Source organism: Mytilus californianus, unplaced genomic scaffold (assembly GCF_021869535.1).
Source record: "Mytilus californianus isolate M0D057914Y unplaced genomic scaffold, xbMytCali1.0.p SCAF_10, whole genome shotgun sequence".
NCBI classification, from domain to species: Eukaryota; Metazoa; Mollusca; class Bivalvia; order Mytilida; family Mytilidae; genus Mytilus; species Mytilus californianus.
Genome location: NW_026262582.1, coordinates 34,679,554 through 34,695,177, shown reverse-complemented (window position 1 = coordinate 34,695,177; position 15,624 = coordinate 34,679,554). Strand labels below are relative to the sequence as shown.

Genomic DNA, 15,624 nt, shown 5'->3' with positions numbered 1-15,624 from the left:
ATCATTAATGAAAATGAAATAGTGAAATAATAATGCGCTTTTAGCAGCCAGTTTGGTTCAATTTTGTCAAAATAAGCCAAGAAACATCGCTGACGAATTATTCACTTGCAAGTAAATAATTAGACCTCATTGAATCCGTTTTCATGTGACCTTCAATTTATCCCTTAGCTAGAGATGGGTAACGCATGAATACGGCGTGTTCAGTTATTAAAAGGAATAAAAGCTGATACATATTATCGAGCCCATGCATTGTAAATTGTTTATTTTAGACTTTTTATAATTTGAATATACGTTTTAGTATGTTATAAATCAAATATGAGAATTTGAGTCAAATCGGTGAGCATGAGTTTGACAGCTAAATGCCCCTTTAAAGGACATTTTGTTAAGAAAATTACAATTTTCATTCAATGTGTTTTCTCTACTACTCTTTGTACTTGACCAGGCTGAAGCTAGCGAACAATAACTAGCGAACAATAAGCCAGCGAACAATAAGGCGATATATCTAAAAACCGAAAAAATGAATAAGACAGCAACGACCGTTAAATGAAAAATATTTAAACAGGTAGAAATTCCGTCCAAATATTGCAATTTCAACTCTATCATGAAATGGTATTTATCCCATCCATTAATAAAACAAGTCACATCTCTTTTTAGGATAATATTCAGTACCACAGTAGATCTGCATCTGTCAAGGAATTATTTGTAGGTGTAAGACCACTAATGCACCCACTTCAATTTAGAACGTAAGTAAAAGTAGTCCTTCCCTGTAAAATACAGCACCATTGATGTCATTGTTTAATTGAACTAAGATACACATTTGCAGAAATTGGGGTTGGCCTATTCCATGGCTTCTAGAGAAAAATAATGAGGGGTGTCACGGGGTATGACTATATAGGTCTTGTAGAGGAGAAACAGGCGCATCTTTTGCGGAAGGTATCGAAGGGCGCTATGTTCAAAAATCTGAAACTAGAGCTCAAAATTAAAAAATAAATTGTTAAAATCAGGGGGATTGGCCTATTCCATGGCTTCTAGAGAAAAATAATGAGGGGTGTCACGGGGTATGACTATATAGGTCTTGTAGAGGAGAAACAGGCGCATCTTTTGCGCAAGGTATCGAAGGGCGCTATGTTCAAAAATCTGAAACTAGAGCTCAAAATTTAAAAAAAAAAATTGTTAAAAACAGGGGGGTTGGCCTATTCCATGGCTTCTAGAGAAAAATAATGAGGAGTGTCACGGGGTATGACTATATAGGTCTTGTAGAGGAGAAACAGGCGCATCTTTTGCGCAAGGTATCGAAGGGCGTTATGTTCAAAAATCTGAAACTAGAGCTCAAAAATTGGAGAAAAAATATTAAAAACATGGGGGTTGGCCTATTCCATGGCTTCTAGAGAAAAATAATGAGGGGTGTCACGAGGTATGACTATATAGGTCTTGTAGAAGAGAAACAGGCGCATATTTTGCGCAAATTATCGAAGGGTGCTATGTTAAAAAAAAATTCAAGGCAACGCAGAAGTGTTTCGGTGATCACACCGAACTGATGATTAGGAAGGGAGTATATCCATACGATTATGTAGATAGTCCCACCAAGTTGGAGGAAACACAGCTACCACCTAAGGAGACGTTTTTCAACAAACTCAGCGGTGAACATATTTCCAATGAAGATTACGCCCATGCCCAGCTGGTGTTCAAGGAATTTAGTTGCCGGACGATGCGAGATTATCACAATCTTTACTTGGAAAGTGATGTGGCCTTACTAGAAGATATTTTCGAGAATTTCAGGGATAACTGTATGAAAACTCACAAGCTCGATCCCGCACACTATTTCACATCCCCAGGGCTATCTTACGAAGCGATGCTAAAATACACCAGGATCCGACTGAAACTTCTGGCCGATCCGGATTTGCTGTTGATGTTCGAAAATGCGACTAGGGGAGGTGTGGCCATGATATCTCACCGACTCGGAAAGGCTTATAATCCATATATGAGCAATTACGATCCATCGCAGCCAACCAAGTTTATGACCTACCTAGATGCAAACAATTTATATGGGTGGGCTATGGCACAACCCCTTCCCACAGGAGGGTTTGAATGGGTAGATCCAGAGGAGATCGACGAGATGTTAAAATATTCAGAAGATCATAAATATGGGGCGTTAGTAGAAAGTGATCTAGAATATCCTCAACACTTCCACGATAGTCATAACGACTACCCTCTCGCGCCGGAAGCCATGGAAATCGACGGAGCTCGTAAATTGGTACCTCATCTAGGCAAACGCGAAAAATATACCCTTCATCTTCAGAACCTCCAATACTATATCTCCCAGGGAATGATCTTGAAAAAGGTTCATCGGATCATCAGATTTGAACAATCCCCATGGCTTAAACCGTATATCGACCAGAATACCGAACTCAGAGCTCAGGCTACAAGCGATGCTGAGAAAGATTTTTACTAACTCATGAATAATTCAGTGTTTGGAAAAACGATGGAGAATATTCGAAAGAGGGTCGATGTTCGACTTGTGAACAGTGAAAACAAGCCCTAAAACTGGTGTCTAAGCCCAATTTTGATTGCCGGGTCGTATTCAATGAAAATCTGGCAGCCGTTCACATGAAAAGAACCAAGCTGAAATTCGACAAGCCAGTCTACTTAGGAGCATGTATCCTGGACATCTCAAAGTTCCTGATGTATAAATTCCATTACGGTTTCATACAGGAGATGTATGGTGATAACGCCCGGCTACTGTTTACCGATACAGATAGCTTGGCCTATGAAATTCAGACCGAGGATTTTTACAAAGATGTTACCCCCATGTTAAGGAAAAATTCGATACCTCGAACTATCCAGCTGACCACCCTTCAGGAATTCCATCCGGCGTCAACAAGAAGATAATTGGAATGTTTAAGGACGAATGTGGTGGTAAGAGTATGACTGGCTTCGTGGGACTTCGACCAAAATTATATGCGTACAAAATGGATGATGGAGACACTACCAAGAAAGCAAATGGTGTTACAAAGGCTGTCACCAAGCAGCATATTACCTTTGACAACTATAAGAGATGTTTTGACACCCAGCAGGAAATATACCGACCGATGAATATTTTCCGAAGTTACCGCCATCAGATCTACACTCAGGAGATCAACAAGGTTGCACTTTCGGCTAAAGATACCAAGCGACACATTCTCCCCGACGGAATTAGCACCCTTGCTCATGGAAATTACAAAATTGAGGAGCAACACCGTCTGCAATAGATAAAGTATGGGTAAAACTCAGAAAAGAATGAAATACCTCGAGGTGCACAATGTATTTCTTCCCCACAAGCCTCTGTCGAATAAGGAATTGGAGAACGCCGTCACAGCCCCAGGAATCCAAAGTTTTAGAGGGGTGTTTATGCTAGATACCCTACCACCCAGTCCGCGCCGCATCGAATGTGGAATCTTGAATCATGATAGCTGGGAGGGTCCTGGAACGCATTAGACTTGCTGGTATAAACGTGGACCGGTAAAGTATTACTTTGACTCTTATGGATTGCCACCGCCTGAAGAGATGGTGAACTACTTTCAGCCTGAAATTCGATATAGCACCGATGAATTACAGCAGCGAGGCTCGGTGGTGTGTGGTCACTTTTGCCTATTCGTGTTGAAAGTGTTGGCGACTGGAAAATCGCTGGAAGATACAATCTTCTCACTCTATAAATAAATGGATAAGTTTTGATCTCATGCAAGAAAGCGCGCATCCCTTTGGCGAATGCTGCAGGATTTGGTTATGAACGACAATTGCATTACTAGCCTAGGATATCCCAAGGACTGCTCGGATGCCGTGACAAAACGGTGGGTGACCCAACAGTTGAAAGATGTTATAAAAGACATCAATGATCTAGAGGCTACGCTCGAAGCAATCTCGAAAGAGCTTGAGGTGGAGAAGAAACGTTTAAACGGCATCGAGAAAAATGTGGCGAAGTGCTTGCCTTCGACCGGGGGAATGGTAAATGGTGAAATAGATATGCTGGGACACCCAATCACCAATCTCCCAACTCCAAATCGGCCAATGAACCTGTGACTAAAGGCTGGTACGCAAAGACCTGGGAGGAACTTGTCATGAGCCTCAACGGTAAGATAAACGATCTCGAAAAGAAGATTAAGAAAGGAAGGTCACGGCGCGAGCTTGATGTTGCGTCTGAAGAGGATAAACACATTGATAGGATTAACTCTTGGGGTAACCTCAACAACCTTTCCCGTCCTGATTGAAAGGAAGGGAAAGCTTGAAAGCTTGACATTATTGTACATCTGACTTTTTGATCCAAGAGTTAAACTCTGCAGGATAACCTTTCCACTTCACAAACACCTCATCAATCCTGTTCTTGGTTCGCCTGCGGAGGATCTTTTCTATACGGTAGACGTCCTGATCAGTCTTCTGAAGTTCGGGCTCATAGAAGGATCCCTGAATTTCCTCCCCATTTTAATCCTTGAGATGATAAGTTGGTGGCTGGGTGGAAAGAACTTGAGACACCTCGAAAACTTCCTTGGTCCAGCGCGGTGTGTAACCCTTCTCAAATGTGCCTTTCTTCTTGGTAATTGGAACCTTATCACCTATACGAAACCGTGCCTGCTGCATGGGAGGGAGGTTTCCATACAAATTCCAATACACCTTGTTTTCATGTTTCTTGAGGCTTGCAATCACAGGAGTCATTTTAATGGATCTATGTTTGGCGGTATTGTACTGGTGAACAAGATCATCCAACAAATGGATGTAGGTGCGTGTAGAGTTGGCTGAGAAATATTTGAACATCATCTCTTTCATGGTGCGATTCCAGCGCTCGACAACACTCGACTTCTCCTCATGCTCAGTGGAGTAGAGCTCAATATCGTGCTTTTGGAGCAGCTGATTTACATCCTTGTTGTAAAACTCAGTACCTTTGTCTGTCCACAATTTCTCAGGAACGCGCTCCTTGAACACCGCTTGAAAGGCATCCCGCACCGTCACCCCCTTCTTGTTTTTGAGTGGTATCAACCAGCCATATTTGGAGAAGACATCGATGATGCTCAGGATGAACTTATTTCCCTTGTTGTCCCTGGAAAAGACACTCATATCAACAAGGTCGGCCGCCCAGGTCTCATCCACACCACCCACTACCACACGGCGTTTCTGAAACTTGCGTCGAACAGGTTTGTGCAACTCCTCAGCTAAATCATCGGTCCAGCGAACTTTTTTTTTTAATACCCAGACCAAATCGAGCTTTGGTACCGATGATGGGTTCGACGATGCTGCGGTCTATGCGTTCGCGTGTGGTAGGGTAGGGAATGGTGTTAAGCGAGGCTAGCATAGCTTTGTCACAGATGGAGTTGCGTGCGGCTGTATCCTTGTGCTGGGCATAACAGAGATCGTGGTGATATGCAGCCTGGTCAACTCGATTAATGGGTTTTGACCAAGCCTTCGGGGTGCCATCAGGGAGTATCCGCTTGCTAAGTTTAGTCCCTGGTCTGGTGAAGTTGTGTCCGGGCAGATGCATTTCCTTGGGTAATCGGTTGATTAGTTTGTTCATGAACCCTGCACCGGTTGTAGCAACAAACGGAGACTTCTTGGCACCGCACACCTTGCAGTTGCCAAACTTCCTCCATCGCCCGTTGCTGATAATTGTCTCGCCAGGGTTAACTGTGTCCGTCTTCCTACGACATTTCTCGCAGAAGATCATCGCTATTTTATTTAAATAAATGAACGTCGAAGACATTTCCTACAGTGCCAACGCCCCCAAAAGGAGCAATCACTACCTCCTACCGCAGCGGTCGATCAGAGGGTTGATCATTGGGAAGTCGGACTGTGGTAAGACAACGCTGGTGAACAACCTACTCCTGCGCTATTTTGCTCGACTACGATCGATTGTACGTTTTCGGAAAATCGCTTCACCAGCCCATCTACCAGCTGTTGCAGCAAGCGCTGGGAAAAGGCTTCCCTAAGGAAGATATCCGAGACCTCCTACAGTGCAAGGGCAAGTCACCCTACTCGTTGATCGATGTGGTCAACGCCTTACCACCACCACGACACCCAAATGGTATCGACACTTTTTTCTTCGAGCAAGGGAGCGATGTACCAGACCCCCGGGAACTTGACCCCAGCGGCAAGAACCTCATGGTGTTCGACGACTTGATGCTGAGTTAACAGAACACGTGTGAAGACTAACACGTGCGCGGTCGCCACAACAACGTCAATTGTTTCTACCTGTGTCAGAACTACTTCAAACTGCCCCGACAATCGATCCGAGAAAATGCAAACTTTATCTGTCTCTTTCAGCAAGATGCTAAGAATCTCGATCATATCCGGCGTGACCACTGCAACGATCTTACCAAGTAACAATTTGACGATCTGTGTAAGCATTGCTGGTCCCTATGGATTTGTAACCATCGATCTGACGAGCCCCAAGTCAGCAGGGAAATACCGATACAAATTAGATGATTTCTATGAGGTATAAGATAAAGAATGGATCAGTTTGAAGATTTGTTCCTGGAACTCGAGTATGAAGACACAGAGGAACCCCAGCCCTACAAGTTTGAGTGGCCCTGCAAATGTAAGTTCGAGTGGGACCCAGTCGATATGAGGAGTATGTGTTGGAAGTGTGGTCGCGCGATCCCCCGCCCGATCGATAGCGGTGTAGGTGATTTCGACGCATGGAACTCTGGCACCAATGCCCTACCAAGACGATTTGAGGCCACCAGTGTACACACCCATGCCAACCGCGTAAAGACCTATGCCAAAGACACTTGAAGCTTTCGAAGAGAATACAACCATACTCGTTACCCCCATTGTTTCAACAACTTTTTAAACGCTAAATGAGAGATATTTTTTCAAACGCTATAAGGTGTTTGGAAAAACGTCTATAAACGCTATGGGGCGTTCACACCAACGCTTAGGGGCGTTCACACCAACGCTATGGGGCGTTTAACAGCGTTCGATCCTATAAATAAATGACGTTTATCAAGATTATCGACCCTAAGCAGCGTGAGGCGCTTGCCAGAAAGTTGCAAGACACCAAGCGGAAAATTCAAGCCAGTAATATGCAGCATCGCATCGACAAGATTGGACTTAGCCGATACCTTTACAAGGTGTTTAAGCCTGTGGTTGAGGCTCAGTGAGAGGTAGCTTCACAGATCACCAAAACTATCGCAGACCTTCCTGCAGCAGTGCCAGCCCTTCCTCCTCCACCGCCCGAGTTTGCCGACCCATTACCCATCGCACCACCTACAGACACCGTCCTTGGACCCCGGGCACGGCAGTATTTGCAGTTCAGTATGACTCCTTCCGCCGACCACACCTTTGGATTGCGATCTGAAAACGATAGTATCTTTATCGGAGGTTACCAGTTACTTTTGACGGTGATGATATTTTCGTGGATGGTATGAGGTACAAAGGAACCCTTGGCCTCTGGCAACTCATGGTGAAAAAGAATCCAGAATCGTTCGAGCCCGAATACCTAGAGGACTATGCACAGATTCTAAAAAGTTCAGGTGCCATGTATCAAGGCAATTCCACCCTCTCGAGAACCCCGAAGGCGAATAAGGGTTACAAGTGGGAGGAAATCGTGTCCCACATCTACCAAAAGAATAAGTTTGGCAGTGGGCTGCAAACGGTGTTTTTACCTTCCAACTTCAAGCAGCTTCTCGATCGCTTGAAACTGTGTGCCGCAGCATACCGAGCAGGAAATAATGGTGTGCGCAACGACCATATGGCGCTTCTTCATAGCATCCTATAAATAAGTGTTGCAAATCAAGAAAGGTTACGCTCAAAAGTACGCCTACGGTGGTAGAGGACTGTTTGACACAATCGCCAGTTTGGCTGGACGCATGTTTACTTACTCTGGGAAACCCTAGGAAGTAAGGCCGTGAGTGCTGCGATCAATGCAGCCTTTAAAGGTGTTGAAAAGGGGCCTCCAAATCCGTCGACCATGTGGTTGATAAAGTGACCCACCCCGCCTCAAAACCATCCACGGCTTCGTCAAACGCTATAAATAAATACATTATGTCTGACATCCTTACAATCACCGAAGGGTTGACCTTCGACGAAAGTCTCCAGGAATATCAGGTTCGAGAATACGAACCACAAGCCGGTTCCCAGCTTAACAGTGCCGGTTCTGAAATCCGAATCAACATCGAAACCCAGGATTTGCTCCTACACCCCGCCGAGAGTTATCTCTTGGAAGAAGGACAGCTCCTAAAGAACGACGGCACTGCATATGCTGACGCTGATCTCGTGTCCCTCGTCCATAATGGTATCATGTATCTCTTCAGAACCATCAGCTATCGATTTTCCGGCCAGCAAATCGAGCACATCAACGACCCCGGCGTCGCCACCACCATGATGGGAATGTTGACCTACCCCGACGACTTTTCCAAATCACAAGGTCTCAACCAACTGTGGTTCCAGGATTCCTCCACCGACGCCCATGCAAACAACACCGGCTTTGTAGCGCGCCGTGGCTACATCATTGCCAAGCCGGCAAACAAAGGGTCGTTTTCATTCGCCATCCCCCTGAAGCACATTTTTGGGTTCGCTGATGACTACGACAAGATCGTGTACGGGTTCAGGCATGAAATCACACTCGTGCGCGATTCAGATACAAATGCCATCCTGAGGGACCACGCCGTCGACATGGGAAAAGTTGTTCTGCGTAAGATCTCATGGTTCGTCCCCCACGTCACTCCTTCAGACGAAGACAAGATGCAGCTATACAAAACCATTCAGAGTAAAGCGAAGATTAACTGTAGATTTCGAATGAGGCAGTGCGATTCCATAGCCGTCCCCCAAGCCTCACAGTTCAGCTGGCGCGTATTTGCCAAGAGCGGTCGCGAGAAGCCCAAGTACATCATCGTTGCCTTCCAAACCGAGAGAAGTTAGAACCAGGAGCGCAACACTGCCGTGTTCGATCACTGTCGATTGCAAAACATCAGTGTCACTCTTAACGCTGAACGCTACCCGGCCGTCGACTACAATGCCGTTTTCACCGAAAACAGGGTAGCCAGAGTGTTCAAAGAGGCTGCTGACTTCAGGAAGAAATTCCACAACATGGACACCCTCCTCAGCAACGGTGGCATCAACCCCTCTGACTTCATCGATCTGTACCCCTTGTTTGTCATTGACGTGAGTCACCAGAAAAAATCCACGGTGAACATTCAGATCCGGGCCCAGTTCGAGCGTAACGTGGAGGCCAACACTAGAGCATTTGCACTTATCATTTCCGACAGAATCCTATAGTTTGAATCCGATGGTCAGAAGATGAACGTTGTGTTCTAAAAGTAAAAAAAGGATAAAATTTACCTACAACTCCTCTTTGCCAGCCGCCCTGCCGAAGTCTATGCGATCGTGGTGAAGGCTGGTAGACAACTCAAGGAGCAGTATGACGGTATCGAAGAGTGGAAGCAAAAATATGTGACAATGGTGTACCATAAATAAATGGATAACACATTTTTGCGACGAATTGCAAACAACACTGACCCCAAACAGAGGTTCTCGTTTATCGTCTCTGGAAACGATAGTCAAATCCTTACCTGGTTCAATCCCCACTGGAACTCAAGGAATCCAAGACCTATGAGATGGCATTAGTGAACCTGGAAACCTATAACTCCATCCCCAACATTCATACAGGTAACAATTCCTTCCGCTACTCCGCTGACGATGGTGCCAACTGGTTTCCCATCGCACTGAGCACAGGTTCCTATGACATCGAAGACATCAACAATGAGATCCAGCGGCGGCTACGGCTACGGCTCAACAAACACAAAACAAAGATCATCATCGATGCCAACCGGGCGACCCTTAGAGCAACGCTAACCCTAGCCAGACACTATCGAGTAGACTTCAACGTTGTCAATAGCATCAACACCGTCTTGGGATTCAAGCGGCAGATTTACACATTCGATATGATCACAGACGGCTATACAGAAGGGGAACACATTGTAAATATCATCAGCATCAACAGCATTCTAGTGAATAATGATATCATCAATGGAGTTATGTGAATGGTACACAGCAGTCTACCATCTACAGCTTCTTTCCCGCAGACGGTCCTGGTATGAAGATCATTCAAACCCCCAAGAATCTAGTATACTTGCCGGTGACCTTGCGAACCATCAATCGCATGCAAACGTATCTCACCGATCAAGATGGTAGGCCCATCGATTTCAGGGGTGAACATCTCTCCATCCGCTTTCATCTTCGTGAGGTATAAATAAATGACTTATCACGAACATGGTTTGAACTTGACAAAAGGTCAAGCTGATAAACTACAACGGGCTGTCAAGCAAGGTTGTCCGGTCTCCATTCGTTTGTCCCACGCAAACCTGCAAGGTGAACACAAGATGTGGCTCACCTTTCGGCAGATTCAAAAGATTATTAAGGTTCTTCAGAAAGGTACTGGTGGTATGAATCTGTAGCTGCGTGCCGCCCAAATGAAGGAAAACATGCAAAAAGTAGGTGGATTCCTACCCATGTTGGCAGGGCTGGTAATGAGGGCACTTCCCATGGTAGCTAAGACCATTCTACCTGCCTTGGGTGTTGGAGCCTTGAGCGGTCTGTGTGGTGTAGCCATCAACAAGGCCTTAGGGTCTGGATTGTACCTGAAACGTGGTGGGTGTGTTTGTACCGTGAAACCTAGTGGCAATGGTCTCTACCTCAAACCCTCAAACGCCCGGATAACCTATGGTGATGGACTCTACTTAAAGCGTGGTCAGCAATTCCACGACGGAGCCGGTCTGATCTTAGGTGCTAACAGCCCTTCAAAAACATTCCCCTCCTCGGTATTCTCCTATAAATAAATGGATGATTTAGATTCTGGATACCGGCAGACCAGAGTCGAATGTATGGAAGACCAACTCAAAGCGAATATTCTTAAGTATCAACGTACCTTGAAGATCTACAAACGACTCGATAAAGTAGTGTCTATAGCACAGGGTGTGTGTTCCGTAGCCAGTTTGATGTTGACCAGCTGCACCATGGGTTCAGCTTTGACCGGTATAGGTATTATAGCCTCCCTTCCCCTAGGATCCCTTGCTTGCTTGAGTGCCACTGGCGTGATGGTACTCACACTGATCTCAAGGCGTATCACGAAAAAGAAAAAAAATCACCGCGACACCTTGCGATTGGCAGAGTCCACAAAATCCTTGGTTGAACAATGTATTAGTACTGCTTTGGCTGATGATGAACAAATTGATGATGCTGAGTTTGGTAAGATCACAAGCTGCCTCAAGAACTACTATGACGAGAAAGATCAGCTGCGACAACCTTCAACCACTTTTAGTGAGGACCTTAATGCGCATGCGCCGTAAAAACGTCACACATCATTCCATTACGCTTCACTACACACATCGTTTCACGATGTGTTCCATTCTTCTTCACTTCACGATGTGCTCCGTTTCAAGCATAAAAAAGAAAAAAAAAAAAAAAAAACTTTCCGATCCGGCAGAAATATCAGATTGGAAAAATTTTTTTGTACCCCATCCACCCCATTTTTTATTTTTTTTATTTTGAATTAATTTCTTACAAGATCGCAAGAAATGTTCTCCTGTTTGGTCTTTTTACTAACTTTTAAGCCTGTACTTCTCACGAAAGCTCCTTCCAAGGGTTCCTTCTCTCTGTTCAGATTACTGCAGGTCCATACCCTTGTCGTTTCTCCTTCTCTGTTTTTCAAGGTGAGGATCTTACTCCTCCCAAAATTCCCATCTACTTCTACCACTTCTAGGATTTTATATTTTACCCAGGTTGGGAGTTCCTTCCATTTTAGGGTTTCCAGGCTCTGGTCCTTTGCCTTTTCCTCGAAAACATTATCATTAATAAAATCGTCGTCTACGATTTTTGAACTTCTGAGTTCCTCCATCGTTTGTACGAAAGCCATATTTTTGTATCTAACTCTAGGATTACATCCCTTTAAGGTGTCTCTACCATTGTTTACAAAAAGCCATATTCTTGTTTCTACCCTTAGACTAGTTCAAACACAATGAATTTGCATTTTATGTTTGAGGTTGGGGTCCCTATGCAGGATTTGTGCTTAAAAATGGCAAGTGCGGCAGAATCCCCCTTTTTACACTACTACCCACCATTATTTTTCTCTAGAAGCCATGGAATAGGCCAACCCCCCTGTTTTTAACAATTTTTTTTTCAAATTTTGAGCTCTAGTTTCAGATTTTTGAACATAGCGCCCTTCGATACTTTGCGCAAAAAATGCGCCTGTTTCTCCTCTACAAGACCTATATAATCATACCCCGTGACATCCCTCATTATTTTTCTCTAGAAGCCATGGAATAGGCCAATCCCCCTGTTTTTAACAATTTTTTTTTTAAATTTTGAGCTCTAGTTTCAGATTTTTAAACATAGCGCCCTTCGATACCTTGCGCAAAAGAGGCGCCTGTTTCCCTCTACAAGACCTATATAGTCATACCCCGTGACACCCCTCATTATTTTCTCTAGAAGCCATGGAATAGGCCAACCCCCCTGTTTTTAACAATTTTGTTTCAAATTTTGAGCTCTTGTTTCAAATTTTTGAACATAGCGCCCTTCGATACCTTGCGCAAAAGAAGCGCATGTTTCTCCTCTACAAGACCTATATAGTCATACCCCGTGACACCCCTCATTACTTTTCTCTAGAAGCCATGGAATAGGCCAACCCCCCTGTTTTTAACATTTTTTTTTTAAATTTTGAGCTCTAGTTTCAGATTTTTGAACATAGCGCCCTTCGATACCTTGCGCAAAAGATGCGCCTGTTTCTCCTCTACATGACCTATATAGTCATACCCCGTGACACCCCTCATTATTTTTCTCTAGAAGCCATGGAATAGGCCAACCCCCCTGTTTTTAACAATGTTTTTTTTTAAATTTTGAGCTCTAGTTTCAGATTTTTGAACATAGCGCCCTTCGATACCTTGCGCAAAAGATGCTCCTGTTTCTCCTCTACAAGACCTATATAGTCATACCCCGTGACACCCCTCATTATTTTTCTCTAGAAGCCATGGAATAGGCCAACCCCAATTTCTGCAAATGTGTATCTTAGTTCAATTAAACAATGACATCAATGGTGCTGTATTTTACAGGGAAGGACTACTTTTACTTACGTTCTAAATTGAAGTGGGTGCATTAGTGGTCTTACACCTACAAATAATCCCTTGACAGATGCAGATTTACTGTGGTACTGAATATTATCCTAAAAAGAGATGTGACTTGTTTTATTAATGGATGGGATAAATACCATTTCATGATAGAGTTGAAATTGCAATATTTGGACGGAATTTCTACCTGTTTAAATATTTTTCATTTAACGGTCGTTGCTGTCTTATTCATTTTTTTCGGTTTTTAGATATATCGCATTATTGTTCGCTGGTTTATTGTTCGCTAGTTATTGTTCGCTAGCTTCAGCCTGGTGGTTACTTGTTAAAGAACACTAAACACAGTGTGTGTTTAAATCTAAATGGTACCCCGTACCTGGGACATAATATATTGATAGTATAATTGTCCAGCCCGTACTGAAAAACATAATAATATCTACAATTTGATATTTGATCTGTTAGTATTTCAATATATTTTACAGGTACGTATATACAAATCGTTGTCTTGTAAGATTTGACTTCAATTAAAATTCAAACTTTATTGTCATATAAATCAACTTATATGATTTGTGACTAAAACAAACAAAACATAGTATAATATACAGGACAAGAAGAAAGCATATATAGTTATAATGAACAAACTAATTAATACATATAATTATTTAAGGAACGACTAATATTTTTTTCTGTCTATGAAGAAATAACATAAAAAATGTGGTGCACACTGAATAACTCGCGTAGCGGGTTATTTAGAAGTGTGCACCACATTTTTTATGTTATTTCGAATAAACAGAAAAAATATTAAAGTCATTCCTTATAATGTATTTCTAAAAAGGTGTAAATCATGATAAAAACGTTGAAGACGTCGCGGTCACATGACAAAATTATGTCTATGAGCTGATAGACAAAACACTTTCAGCCAATCAGAAGACGTGTTACATCCAAAATTAAATTATATTAGTATAATAGTTAATAATTCAATGATTAATCCCCTACCCTTAGTACTAATGACTGCCTTATAAAGGAATCGATGCTTTCTGCTTGTTTTTGTATTGATGGGCAGAGAATAAATTTCATTTTACCATCATCATTTAGGTCATTAAATACAATTTGCCTCAATCAATTTTTTAATAAAAGCTGGTCTTATGGTGGTAGAGTTTTTCCTGCAATACAAAAGAAAATGTTTCTCATCCTCAATCATATTGCAGTACTGACACCATCTGTTTTCTCTTGGACTTTAATAATACACTTCAATTCTGAGCATAAAAGTGAGGTGTCGTTGGTGTTTTGGCTGCATTAAAATATTGTTCATATCAACATGTACTGATATTTCCCTGTCGGACGTGTTTTGGTTTAAGATGTCGGTCACATTAATACCTATGCAAAATATCGACAGAACTGATTCTCTGGTGCAAGTTAATCTACACCTACGCTTTCTTTCAGGTTTTCCATCTTGGAGCCTTTCATCAAATACAAACACATTCGGAACAAATTTTGATTTGATTTGTTCATTGTCTGCCAAGGGGAGTACGGATAACAGCCAATCAAAGAGTGACGGTAGTATTGACATTCATTCTCTAAACGGAGAACCTGTAAACAATATAGACAAATTAGAAAAGCAGCATACAGTACACCGGATGTACACATTAACCACTTCCGCTTACAATAAGGATGGAGACAAAGTGCAATACGAGTGTCGCCATGGCAACACCAGATATGAACATGTGCTGAGTATGACAATAGTATCATTTGAGTGTAAGTACCAATAAAGAACACATTAATATTGTAAAATATCAAAATCAGTTAGTTTGTTAAAACTACTTTTTAAAACAATACGAAATTGCCAACTGGCAAAATTTTAGCTTTAGATCGTGACCGGAAAATGAACCTTTCAGATGTAAAATTTTAAAATGCGGAAAAGTGTCTTTTCACAAAACTACAAATTAGATATATTCTTAACAAGCTGATTTTATTTTATTTATTTTTTAGTAAAATTACTTTTTTAATATTTGGCATAGAACATTGGTAATAAGGTCTCATGTAGAGGTATAAAGAGGGTGTGCTACATGTAAGTCACTATTTCTAACTTCCTAAGAGCAAATGTACAATTTGGGGTCTGAAAGATATATACAAATCGAATGTAGTCAAAATTTTGCAAGTTTACAGAATTAAATGTGGAATCATATATAATTTTCATTTTTTTGTTTTGTTTTTGTTTTTTTGATTGTACAATCAGGAATCTGATGTTCAGTAGTTGTCGTTTGTTGATGTAGTTCATAAAAGTTTCTCGTTTCTCTTTTTTTTATATAGATTAGACCGTTTGTTTTCCCGTTTGAATGGTTTTACACTAGTAATTTTTAGGGCCCTTTATAGCTTGCTGTTCGGTGTGAGCCAAGGCTCCGTGTTGAAGATCGTACTTTGACCTATAATGGTTTACTTTTATAAATTTTGACTAGGATGGAGAGTTGTCTCATTGGCACTCATACCACATCTTCTTATATCTAATTATGTCTTGTTTATCTACTCCCTGGCAAATCATATTTGT

At 42.4% G+C, this 15,624-nt stretch overlaps 1 protein-coding gene and 1 long non-coding RNA gene across 15 annotated transcripts in view; one reads left to right on the top strand and one right to left on the bottom strand.

Annotated features, from left to right (window-relative positions):
* The window catches only part of LOC127717995 (uncharacterized), a 93,559-nt gene that overhangs the window by 2,761 nt on the left and 75,174 nt on the right, over positions 1-15,624 (top strand). For 10 of the 13 annotated variants that reach the window (XR_007989509.1, XR_007989515.1, XM_052223876.1 and 7 more), the window contains one exon: positions 14,523-14,834. The exons of the other annotated variants lie outside the window; for them this stretch is intronic. Coding sequence is in view for 8 of the 10 variants with exons in the window: in XM_052223876.1 (XP_052079836.1) it covers positions 14,523-14,834 (312 nt within the window). In the remaining 2 variants the exon portion in view is untranslated. The remainder of the gene's footprint in view (positions 1-14,522; positions 14,835-15,624) is intronic. 13 annotated transcript variants of the gene reach the window in all.
* Positions 1-15,624, bottom strand: part of LOC127717999 (uncharacterized) — a 99,422-nt gene that overhangs the window by 22,056 nt on the left and 61,742 nt on the right. The window lies entirely within an intron of this gene.